The sequence below is a fragment of the Rhinolophus hipposideros genome (genome assembly GCF_964194185.1).
Source record: "Rhinolophus hipposideros genome assembly, chromosome: 8".
In the NCBI taxonomy this organism is placed as follows: Eukaryota; Metazoa; Chordata; class Mammalia; order Chiroptera; family Rhinolophidae; genus Rhinolophus; species Rhinolophus hipposideros.
Genome location: NC_138054.1, coordinates 64,424,431 through 64,436,861, shown reverse-complemented (window position 1 = coordinate 64,436,861; position 12,431 = coordinate 64,424,431). Strand labels below are relative to the sequence as shown.

The following is a 12,431-nucleotide window of genomic DNA, read 5'->3' as shown; positions in this document are numbered from 1 at the left end:
TGAGATCTTTGGGGGTCGGGTGGGGGATAGGGAGTGAACAAAAGCTAGAGCTCTCGGCAATCTCCACAGTGTCTCACGACCCCAAGACTTTGGAGCGTTTTGGTGAGGGCCAGCAGGTCTGTTCGCCTGGAGTGCCCTGGGTCTGGACTCCATTTCCCAGAGTCCCTTAGTGCCCTAATGTATTCAGTGCTCTTAGTGCCTGTATGTGTGTGAGTGTGAGAGAATGTGTGCGTGTGTGTGTGCGTGCGCGCGTGAGTGTGTGTGCGTCTCCGAGTCCCTGGTAGAGTGGAGGCTCATTCACTGATTAGAGCTAGCGCTGAGAGGCAGCACTGCTCCTTCTCTCACACCAACCGAGTCTCTTGATCTGTACATGCAATCCCAGGCAGCTCGCGAACACAAACCCGGGGCCAGCCGCCTACCGCTGCTGCTGCCGCTGCCGCCGCCGCCGCCGCCGCCGCCGCCGGCCCTGCGCACCCAGGACTTTTCATGCACCACACTCACCGCCTTTTCCCCTCCGTGTCCTGAAAAGTGCGACTATTCTCCCAAAGAATTTCCACGGCAAGTATGGAGACCAGAGAGGGGTGTGGGTGTATGGGTGCTCACCAGAGGGGTGGGTGCGAGGGCGGCCCGGCTGCTCAGGAACCTGGCTAACTTTCCGGGTCCGTTTCCTAGAGATTCGGGCGGCTCCCCCCACTCATGGGCAGGGGCTGGGACCTGGACTGGCGCGTCTTAGATCTTCCCCACGGAGCCTCCCGGCATCGGTGCCCTGCGCGCTCCGTGCGCTGCCTCACTCAAACTTTCCGTCTTGAGTTTTCCTTAATGTGTTTTATTTGGGGGGTGCGAGGGGGAGGGACCAGACGCGGGAATTGGACAAGCAGGGAGGGTGAGGGGACAGCAAGGGAAGGAAGCAGGACTTCTTTTCTCCATCTTTTAATAAGCCCATCCCCACTTTGTTTGGGTCGGTCTCGAGAATGCCCTCTCACCAGGCTCCCGGGTGTATCCTGCGGTGATTTCCGGCGAGGCCGGGACCGGGTGGTACTGAGTGAGGAGCCCGAGGCGGCAGGCGGCATGGGGAAGGGGTAATCGGAATGAGAAGGGACCCCAGCCGCCCGCACACAACGCATACCGGCCCGGTGGGGTACCCGGGAGAGCCCGGGCGCCTCGGGCCTCCGGGTGCTCCACTTACTTTCCTGGCAGGGGCGGGTGTGAAGGGCGTGGAGGGAGGTGGGGTGGGGGGGGCAGCGGTGGGCAGGAAGGAGGCAGGTGCTGGCACGGAGGTGGACCCTTACGCCACGGGTAAACCCCGGGCTCCGCACGGCTGGACCTGCCGGCCCGAGAGCTGCCCGACCCGTGGGGGGTCTCCCGGGATTTTCCGCGCCGGGACTCTCATCTCCCCGCGGTTTTACAGAACCGGGCGAGAGGACCACCGAATAGACAGCGGCACGTTGCTCTTTTCGTAGTTTTATTTTTATCTTAGACCTGCCTTAAACTGAGTAACAATTTCTGTTCCTCCGACTTGAGAACAAAACTTTTCAGTGAGCACGCGGGTCGCTGCGGTCCTGTGGCCACTGGCGCCGCGCTCGTTAGCCCGGCCGAGCGACCTCCGTCCGGAGCCCGGCGCCGCCACCGTGCTCCCGAGCCTCCGGCCACCCCCTCCCCAACCCCGGGCTTTTCAGGGCTCGGCCTGGGCGTTTCGCCTTTGTGCTTTGTAAGGGGAAGGCTTTTCTTACAGGGCACACAAAGTTGGGCGGAGAGCTTCCGTGTGGCCCCCCGGGCGAGGCCGCCCACAGTGGTGAGGCCGTCCGAGGGGATGCCCTCTCGGTCCTCCGCTCCCAGAGCTCGAGGCCCGGGGGGACCCCGGCCGCCGAGGTGCGCAGAGCCCCGAAGTAGCGGGGGCTCGGACTGCCGGGAGGCGGAGGAAGAGCTCTCGCTTCCCGTGAAGAACGCGGGGCTCTCTCCCGCCCTGGCCGCCGCTCCAGCGGAGCGCCAAGGCCGGGGCCCGGGCCCGGAGCCCGGTGCGCGTCGCACGGGACGGAGGCGTGGGGCGGGAGCGCTGGGTGTGGGGCTGCGTCCTGCCTGGCCTGGCCCCGCGGGGTCTCTGGCCTGCGCCGTCTCCCTGCCCCGGGAGCCACTGAGAGGGAAGACTCGGTTGCTCTCTGCCCACGATGCCCACCAGACACGTCTCGCCTCCGCTCGGGACTCGGCTTGAGGGGTAAAGAGGAACGGGAAAATAAAGAGAAAACAAGGCGGAAAGTGAGGAAGGGGTGGGTCAGACTGCAGGGAGCGGGCAGGGGTGCCCGGCCTCCTCCTCTGCCCGTCACGGGGGTTCCTCTCGCGAATGGAAAATGAGCTCAGGGGGAAAAGACAGCGTCGAGGAAAAGCGATATGGGCGTTTTCCGTTCCCATCCCTCCTGGCCCGCCGGAACCCTGCCAGAGCCGCGTGAGTTCGATCGCTGAGCCCCGGGTCGAGGTGGGGGAAGGCCGAGGGCAGGGCTGCGCCGCGCCGCGCCGCTCCTGACCGACGGGGCCGGGGCCGGGCGAGCGGTGACACACACCTGTTTTGCGAGCGGCGTCGCGAGCCGCGGCCTGAGACCGCGGCGCGAGAGGCAGAGCCCTCCCTTCTGCAACTCTGGTCCACAGTCGTGCAACGGGGAGGGCCGGGCTCCCCGGAGCCGGTCCGCATTTGCAGGAGAGCGGGAATCCAGGAGTCTGCTGGCTGCCCGGCGAAGCGGTGGCGCGCGGCGACCGGACCCGGGTGACTCGTGGGGCGGGGCTGTTCAGGGGCAAGAGGTGCTTGGACTTCGATCCAAGGCAGCTTCCTCCGTGCCCCTGCCCCACGGGCCTTGCCCGGCTGCCGACCAGGGCCGCTCGCACTTGTCCGTTCTTCGCCGGCCGGCGCCCTCTTTCCCCAAAGTTACAAGCAGACTGTTTCGGGAGGAGATTGTTAGGACCTAAAGTATTCTTTGTGCAAAGGCAACCGAGAACTGGAGGGAGAGGTGAAGCCAAAGAGTGGCGGCCTCGTTTCTGCCGTTGGCCCTAAGTTGATGGAGGTTTCGCCTTCACCTCTTCTTCCTCCGTTTTTCCTAAAAGAGTTGCTTTTTCCCAGTTAAGATTCTTACCGGCTGAATTCTGCACCCGCTCGCTGAGTGGGCAGCCCCGCAGCGCCGCACTCTCGGACAGGCCCGGCTGTCTCAGATTCGCATCGGTTAGCTAAGCCGGGCCTGGGTCGGGGTCCAAACTTGGGGCGGACACCTGGCCACGTCTGATTCGCGGGCGTTGGCCCCAGCCCTGGAACTGTGTTAGCCTTGTGCTTCCTGAGCTTTTGCATATGGTGGTAAAATTTCTGTTAGAGCGGTGTTTCCAGATACCCCCTGGGCATTTGGTGTGCGGGAATTCTCTTCAAGCGAAGAAGTCTGTGAACTTAAAAAAAAAGAAAGAAAGAAATTCTTTCCTGAGTTCTTCAAAACTCCCCACTACCCCGGCCCCATTTCCCATTGTTCTTTGCTTTTTAAGTTGCCTGTTAATTTTTTAAAAGTTTATTTATGCAAAGGAAAAATATCGTTTAATTTGTTCTATTATTTTCATTCCTGGCTTTTGGAAACGGTTCAGAGACCACAAAAATGTCACCTGTTGTAATAAGCAGAGGAGTGTTGTGTGTGCGTTGTAATTGCCAGCAGAATCGTAGTTTGGTGGGCGTTCAGGGCTCGGGCTCCGGGAAGGAGGTTTTGCAGCTTTCTTTGTGGCGGTCATTTGCAAGTGGGTTTGGCTCCCAGAAGCAGCAGCGCGGCTTCCTTCTACACTGATCCCCGGAGACAGTCAGGGAGCCCAGACCCTAGACAGGGATGGTCAGAGGCTGGGGTGGGCAATTGCCCACTCTCTGAGACTTTCTCTCTGGCTTTCAGTTTTTCAGTGTGAGAGTGGCTAGTTCGCGCTGGAAAGCGGGGAGCGCTGCGCATCAGCTCAGACTCAGATATTTTCACCTTCCAAACGCCAGCTTCTTCCTTTCATTTGTCTTGGTTTTGGCATGTTTAACCATGCAATTAGTGATCTCACTAATTATTCAGTTGGCGTTTTGTAATCACTTTAAATCGGGGTCGAGTGTGTGATTTAACAAACAAACTCCCACACACATATAGACCTGAACCAAACCCATCACGTCAAGGATTTGAAAATTTTAAAACTCAATATTTGTTGGTCTCTCCGTCCAACCTCACTGCCTGCCAGACAATTTATTTAGCTTCGTGGATTGATCCCTCCTCCTTGTTTAGTTAATTCAACAAAGACTTTTTGCAATCTGTTTGGAGTTTGTCTGATGCCGTGGAAAAGTAGCTGATGATTTATTTGGTTGCTTTTCGATTTCTGTCTTCAGCCCTTCTTTCTCCTCCTTTCAGCGGGGATGTCAGCTGTTATTACTTCCTATTGATCCCTTTGCAAAGTGAGAAGTGAACTAAAATTAATGTCAATTCCACTGCTCGGATCAATAGCTGGAGTTATTTTAATCTGGATTTGCACGAAGTGCTAAATTAAAAAAAATCAGCATAGAGGCAGAAAAGTAACAGTTACTTACTTTCCCTTTGCCCCGTTCTTTACAGTCACCCAAATGCTCCATCAAGCTGATTATCTTACAATCCATATTTTTTTAATTAAGAGGGTCAGTTAGTTTTCTTATTTTGGGTTCTGTGTTTAAACTCATGACATTTTGACATTGGGAGTGTATTAACTATAGATTTTCATAATGACTGTGGTCTGCTGAAGCCTCATCTATACAAGTTGTTAATGTGAGGAGGGGGTAAGAAAAAAAAAGGAAAAGAAAAAAAGCACTCCTCCTCCCCCCACAGAGACCAACGCCCATACAGTGGAGTAAAAGAGATGTGGGCTGCAAAAATATTGTTGATTTATTTTCAGTATAATGAAGTTTCAAATGAATAACCAGGTTTGAGTGATTCACCGTGTTCTGTTGGAGTGTCCGGTGCTGTCGCCAGATTACTAATTTATGAAACTCATTTAACGTAATGAGGTGATCCAGGAAGTAAAAATAGAAAGTCAATCCTCTGGGTGATTGGTTATTTTGGGGGGAGAAACATTCCTCCCCTCAACTCCAGTGTATTATGTTTGCCCTTTTTTCCAGCTTGCCTCATATAATACTGCTTGTTGATGGACGAGTAGTTAGTTATTTCTGTTGTGAAGAGCTGCTTAGAACCCTTGGAACAGCCCTAGACCCACTTTTAGAGCTTCCATGTTGTGTGGCCATCAATCTGACTTGAAAACAGCCAAGAACAGGATTCCCAGACTTGTCAGGCTAACTGGCTGTCCTTGGCAGATCATTCCCTGCACTGCTATAACTTGACAGGAAAGTTATTTAAAATTTGGAAGAGAGAAAAATCCGTTAATGTGAGATACATAATCTGGTAATTTAGCAATGATGTCTATAAGGAAAGATGCCAAATGAGGAAGCAGTCTGATGGTGTGCACTCATCTTCCCAATTAATAACAGTCATTGACACGTCTGCTACAGGATGGGAGAAGGAAATACTCTCTTTGCACTGCATTAAGCCAGGAGGATTCATCTACAGTTTAACTGAGGTTTCTCTCTTTAAGGGAATACCAAAGATACTCCATTGTCTCGGCGGGCTTTTTAAAGGGAGAGGGTAAATTTTATTCGAGTCATGATACTCAATTTAAAGGTTATAATTTGTAGCAGATAGTGATTTTTGGTTACACTTTGAGTTTCATTTAAGTTTCTATTTAGTGTATATTTTTGAAGCTAAAGGGTCGTCTTAGTATTCTTCTTATGTTATCTGGACTTTTGATATATAGCCCTTCTCTCATTCCCCATTCCAAATAAATTTGGAAACAGAATCAGTGGCTGTGAAAATGTAAATTCAACCTAAATTTTAAAAGGAAATTGAAAGAAGTCTCTCCGAACTCCAGTTTGTTCCAGGGGCCTTCATCAGACGTCAACTCTGACTGCCAAAAAGCAGAACAAAATAAGTCAGAAATTTTGTTAACATTTTGCTCTAAATGTTAATGGCAAATTCAAGACAGTTTACAGATCTACTTAAGAGTGAGTGCATTAGTAACTAAAATTACCGATCTGTTCTTTGCTGCCCCTGGAAGGCAGGCACTTCTAGAGAACATATGCCAAAGGCACCCATTATGTTTTTAAATATTGTCAGAGATGCCTGGCATTTTATTGATGAAGGTTTTGTTCCTTCTTAGAAAAGAGAAAGCCTGTGTGATTAGAGAGGGTGTGCAGGAAAAATAACATTGCCGTTGTTTGTTCACACAGCACTTCTTTCTGGAAACAGTGTTAGATGATACATAAAGATGTGTTTATATATGTGCCAAAGTGTGTGATTTATCCACGTGTACAATTAGTACCAGCTAACATGTACAGATGTTCATGGTCTCTATGTGCTTGATTCAGGGATTTTTTAGTTATTGGGGCTGTTGTTAGGGAGACAAAGAGAGGACGCGTATGTGGGGGTCATGGAGGTAGGTCTGGTCTGTGAGCATCAAGCCTGCCATGAGTGGTGTATACAGGTGGAAACCTTTTAAAATATAGACCCCACCTAATCTACTGGGTGACTTGGCCTTCCAAAGCTCATTTGCTCAGGGAATATTGTATTTGGAGGTTTTATGATTTTTTTTCCCTTTGCTGGGCTCAGGCGCATTTCACCCGGAACGTGTAGGGACCAAAGTCAGCTACGCGTACATCACAGTAAGTTGTCTATTGATTTTCCTGAATGAAAATGGTCTGATGTTGCTGCCCACTAGCTCCTAAAGCCTGTGGTGTCTCTTGCCCGAGCATCTATAAGCCAGAAGGATGGTGTTTCGATCACTTAGGGTTTCCCGTTTTTTCCTCCCCCTGACCTTCCTCCCCCGTTTTTCCCTTTGCTGTTTCCACAGGTCTCAGAAGGGGATGATTCCCCAGTAATATTCCCTGCCCTGATCCAAGGTGCCGCTGGGCCTCCCTCCCAGGGAAGACTGCTTCTTGTGTGACGCGGGCCATAGAAAGAAACTCCAATGGACTTACACCGGGCAGCCTTCAAGATGGAGAACTCATCCTACCTCCCCAACCCGCTGGCATCCCCAGCACTGATGGTCCTGGCGTCCACGGCTGAGGCCAGCCGCGATGCTTCCATTCCTTGTCAGCAGCCACGACCCTTTGGTGTTCCTGTCTCAGTAGACAAGGACGTGCATATTCCATTCACCAATGGTTCCTACACCTTTGCCTCCATGTACCATCGGCAGGGTGGGGTGCCAGGCACTTTTGCCAATCGTGATTTCCCCCCTTCTTTACTACACCTCCACCCTCAGTTTGCTCCCCCAAATCTAGATTGTACCCCAATCAGTATGCTGAATCACAGTGGTGTGGGGGCTTTCCGTCCTTTTGCTTCTACTGAGGACCGGGAGAGTTATCAGTCTGCCTTTACACCAGCCAAGCGACTGAAGAACTGCCATGACACAGAGTCTCCCCACTTGCGCTTCTCAGATGCAGATGGCAAGGAATATGACTTTGGGACACAGCTGCCATCTAGCTCCCCCGGTTCACTTAAGGTTGATGACACTGGGAAGAAGATTTTTGCCGTCTCTGGCCTCATTTCGGATCGAGAAGCCTCATCTAGCCCAGAGGATCGGAATGACAGATGTAAGTACTTTGGTGTGAGCCCGCCTTCCCCGCAGTGAGCCCTGCCTTTCAGTAGTGTTCAACAGGTCGGTGGCCTTTTTCCTGCTCCTGGTAATGGGAAGGGCCAACTCCTTCCCGTTCCATAGCAGTAGAGTGCTAACATTTATTTGTCTCTGTCAGTAACCATCGAGAGTTCTGTAGGAAATGCTTTTCTGAAGGTAGCCAGCGGCAAGCTGGCCTCAGCTCTGCCTCTCTCTCTAGGGCATGATTGGCTTATTCCCTGGGGACTCTGGAGTGAAGAGGGGTGCCTTATAGGTAATGGAGTGAATGTCATTTCCTTGGAAAGTATATTTTTCTAGGGAATTTGGGAGGCCTGAAAAAACTCGTCCATTCCTCCTCTCTTTGCTATCCTCATTATGTTTCTCTGATCTCAGTATTATGTTTTTTAGCTTTTCCATTGTATCACATCCAGCAGACTCCACGTGATTTTATTTTCATAACTCTCAGCCCTTGTCCACATCAGGCCGTTTTTCAGAGCAGGACAAAGGTGTCGTCAATCACCAGAAAGCATTTCAAACAGCTGTATTTTCCTCGCAATCGCAAGGCTAGAAAGCCACCTTCTCTTGGGATTTAACAGGTTTGCTGGATGCTTATCCTGGGGCTCAGTTTTAGGACTAGACACGGTTGACCTGTGTGACGGCTCCATATTTGATGTTCACAACTATTATTAATTTCTGCTTATGGAACAGCTTTCTCATGTTCTTCAAGTGCCTTGTTGGGCTCTGGCTACCCTCACTGACAGTTGGAACTAAAGCCTGATTTGGAACTTGTAGACTAGGACTGCTGAACCCTGCAATCTTTTCCTTTAATATAATCAGAAAATAATTGTGTTTTGAAGCTTTTGGGCTGTGGGGAGACAGAGCAGTTTTCTTCAAGCCTGGTGAAAATTTATGAACTGAGGGTGTTTTTCCACCCAACCCTTTGTTCTAAGATTTGCTTCATTTTATTTTCTTAAGAAAACGACATCTGTGGTTTGCTTTTCCCCTCTTCTGTATTTTGTGTGCTCCCGTCCTCTTTATACCCACCAACACGAATACCATTTTTTTCTCTTCTCTTTATGATGCCGAGGAGAGTAATAGAGACATTGCAGCTCTCTCCCCTGTCGGCATTGCTTCCTCAGGCTGTCTCCTTGAATTAGGCACTGTGTTAACTTTCCTGCGCTAAAAGGCATCTGCCTAAACCCAGCGTACCTTTTCAATAAAAGTCATCATAAAATCAACCTACCTTGTAAATCCATCGCTCTTTGGTTTTGAAATATGTTGCAAGTGTGTCTTTTATGTCAGCGTCTGTAAGCCCAAGACCTCCCCACTTAAGGGAGAACACTGCTGTATGACAGCACAACTGCCCGTGTGCTGCTCTCTCACTTTTGCTTTAGTTCCTCTTCAACCTTCTCCCTTTCAGTACAACTGATGTGTGTGTTATGATCTTGCTTTTTAGATATACCTGCTGACCAAGGATTGGCTTTGTGTTGGTCTGTTTTATTTTATTTTATTTTATTTTATTTTTCATTTGTCAATGTGCCAGTGATCAAGGCTAGCTGTAATCTGACCTCTGGCTAAAACTGCCCTGGGTTAGGGGGTGACAAATTCTGCCCCTTTTTTCTCCAAATACAAGTTGAAAATGAAATCCTCTCCCAACTGGTACGCCACAATGTAACATCTAGAGATCAAGATTCCTTTCTTCTCTGCTAACAAATCCAGCTTGTCTTCATTTTTCTATCTTTTTTAGCCCAAGCCTGTATCAGACCCCCAGAGCAAGAGGAAGCTTGTTAGTCAAGTCAGAACTCATGGATGTGGGTATCCATTCCCCTCTGAGTGTCAAAGCCATAACTCTTCTGTTTGCCTGGTTTGCATTGTGTGGTGGTGCCATCCCCCATGGAGACGGATCCCTCACATAGGAATACGCCTGGGTGGAGAAAAATTAAATGAGACTGTCTCCCAAAGTGAAATGGAATTCTGACCTTGAAATTAATGATATTCTGATCAGAAGGGTGGGGAAACTTCCTTATTTCAAATTGTACTATTATATGAAATTGCAGCCCTTTTCCCCTCTATTTGTTTAAAATATTCTTTCTTTAGAGAGTACTTTGTGTTCTCTTTTTTCTCTTACACAAATATTCAACCTGTGGGCATATCTGTGAGTATAGGATGTTTGTGCACTCACATTGTTATCTAGAGTTGCATTTGTGAGCAATCTTTAACAAGAAACGAAGGTGCAAAGTGAGGAGGAGACTGTTGCCCTGTGGTAACCCTGGATCTGTGCTCCTTTCTCCTTTCCTTTCCTTGGGCAGTGTAGCAGCCATCACAGGGCTGTACTGCATAGCATCTGTGCTTTTGATTTTGAGTTTTTGGAAGGCAGGAGAAACATTTTTCTGTCGGGAATGGTTGAAGAGGCACTGTGACAAAGTCTGCAGCAGCTTTCTTGGCTCCTGTCATATGCTGATGTGTGTCAGAATATTTATGGTCTGTTTTATGTAAATACATATTTAAGGGCCGTTAGAAGGCCTGATTATTCCCACTAGATGCCTTTTAGGTCCTCCCTACAGAACCGTTTTTAAATAAGTAATATTTCTCAGATAATCGAGTGACAGTATACAAGACTGCTTCCACAGGGAGAGCTTGAGGGGCACATGGGGCAGGGAGGGGGGTGGGGAGACGAGAGGAGAGGATATAAAGTGTTCAAAAGAGCAAAGTTATAGGTTACAGTGGCTTTTGCTCAGATTGCCAATATAATATAAACCATGTATATTTTAGTTTTTTTATTTTTTAAATTTAGAGCTAATTTCTGATATGGTTGGCCTATTTTTTAGTTCTCTTCATATGAATGAATTTTTTTCATAACATGTACAAAAATGTTTTCATTAAATACAACAGTAAAACTCCTAAATAAACATTTAGCTTAGGGTTTTGTTTTGTTTTGTTTTTGAGGGAGGGGGGTTATGGGGTGGGGTGTCCTTTACATAGAGTAAAAGTTTTATGACTGAGTTTTAGGTCAATGAAAAATCAGTTTTACAATGGAAACGCTGACAGTTTTCACTGTCGCAGCCACCCTTGCTCGGCATCCATATACAGATATATCCACACGTGAGAGCATTTGAAAGAGGGGCCTGCAGACGTAGATCGTTCTTTCCTTCAATCTATGTGGAAACTGATAGGCAGGATTTCCTTTGTGATTAAGTATGTACTTTTGTAGAAATAAATGTAGCTGTTTGGGTAAAGTATTGTCTCTCCTACTAGACGATCCTGGTTTGCTTGCCTGTTCATCTACCTGGCATCACAGGTGATTCCCGAGGTAGGTGTTGGGCTCTATGGAAAAAAGAAGCCTTTACTCTACAGGACTGACTTATTTACCCTGGAAAAAGGGAGAAGTATTTTGTGAGAAGCCGTTAGTGGAGGATACATAATTCCCCAGGAAGGGGGCTGAGGTAACTCCTGTTTATTGTCACTCCCTGAGCCGGTCTCCCAAGGCTCCTTGTCCAGGGAAATGATGCTAAAATTTATGGACCAATTACAAATAGTCCACGAGTGTCTTCCGTATGAAGTGTCTACAGATATGTTTCCCAGGGCTTTTAAAATAAACATTTCCTCATTAAGGAAACTTTACAACAAAAGAGAAGATAAGTATTGTCTGCTGCCTTGTGCTAGAATCTATACATTTATTATCCCCTTAGCACTCTGGCTCTTGTCATGTGCATTTCCTGATTATTCTCTGTGGGCCACCCCTGTGCCCAGATTCCTGCCTGGTGACACGGTCTTTGGCTAGCCCGCCAGTCTATCCACTCAGCCCCGATTGGAGTTGGTGAGTACGCATACTCACCAGAGGGCTGAGAGAGACCAGAGCTGCCTGCATGGAGAGATGACTGGCCCTGCCTTCTGGTTCACCTCAGGGACCGGCACTGGTCAGTGACCGTCAGTGGCCCTCTGTTCTGTGGTCAGGCCCACTCACAGGTAGGCAGGAAACCAGAGGTTCACAGCAGCTCCTGGATGTTCTGCTTTCATTTTCAGGTCCCAAAAGCCCTGAGTAGAAGATGCAATTTTGTACTTTGAAATGTCTTTTTATAAAGGCACGTGCCATTGAAAACTCTATGTCCTAAGAATCAAATCAACTGAGTGTACGCAGGGCCATGGCAGCCCAGAATGAGGAGGGCCAGCTACATCGTAGGGGTGCTGTTAGAGGGGATACTTCCCAAGGACTCTGGGACTGGGGTGGGCAGGGACCCAAATCTGGGCTTTTAGGAGAATTACTCTTGCTGGAGAGAATGTTTGGGGCAGTTCTCAGCTTGCCAGACTGAACTCCTGGATTGTAGGGGAGCAGATGACCACTGTGAAACAGCAAATCACCAGACCTATATGGGTCAGATGGTTTCCTATGTACTGACTGCCCAGACATAGCCTGATTGTCGCTCAGCTGCCCCCAGGGTCTCACCGAGTCCCTTTAAGAACTCCTGTGATGTGTGTGGTTGTTTCTAGTTGTTCATTCCCAACACAGTCATGGAGACTCCTTTTCATGCTGCTGGGTTTAATTGTCTTGTTGGGATAAAGAAATGTTTGCACAGCTAAAGTGGGGCCAGGCTGGACGGGAGCAGTCCCTGATGGCTGCAGAGCCATCTGGCCTGGCTTGGCTTGGCTCGGCCCGCCGTTCTCCTGCCCGCCCCGCGCGGCTGGGCTCGCTCCCGCTCCCGCTCTTCTCTTCCGGGTCCTCTCTCCACGCCGCGCGGCTCTGGTCGGCGGCTGCCTCCTCG

At 49.5% G+C, this 12,431-nt stretch overlaps 1 protein-coding gene across 3 annotated transcripts in view; it reads left to right on the top strand.

Moving 5' to 3' along the window:
- Positions 1–382: 382 nt before the first annotated feature.
- Positions 383–12,431, top strand: part of RNF220 (ring finger protein 220) — a 213,995-nt gene continuing 201,946 nt past the window's right edge. For 2 of the 3 annotated variants that reach the window (XM_081056551.1, XM_081056549.1), the window contains exons 1-2: positions 383–558; positions 6,910–7,651. In XM_081056551.1, coding sequence (XP_080912677.1) covers positions 7,027–7,651 — 625 coding nt within the window. In that variant the 5' untranslated portion in view covers positions 383–558; positions 6,910–7,026. Of the gene's footprint in view, positions 559–2,353; positions 2,441–6,909; positions 7,652–12,431 lie in introns of those variants that run through there. The other variant, XM_081056550.1, reaches the window with a different exon arrangement.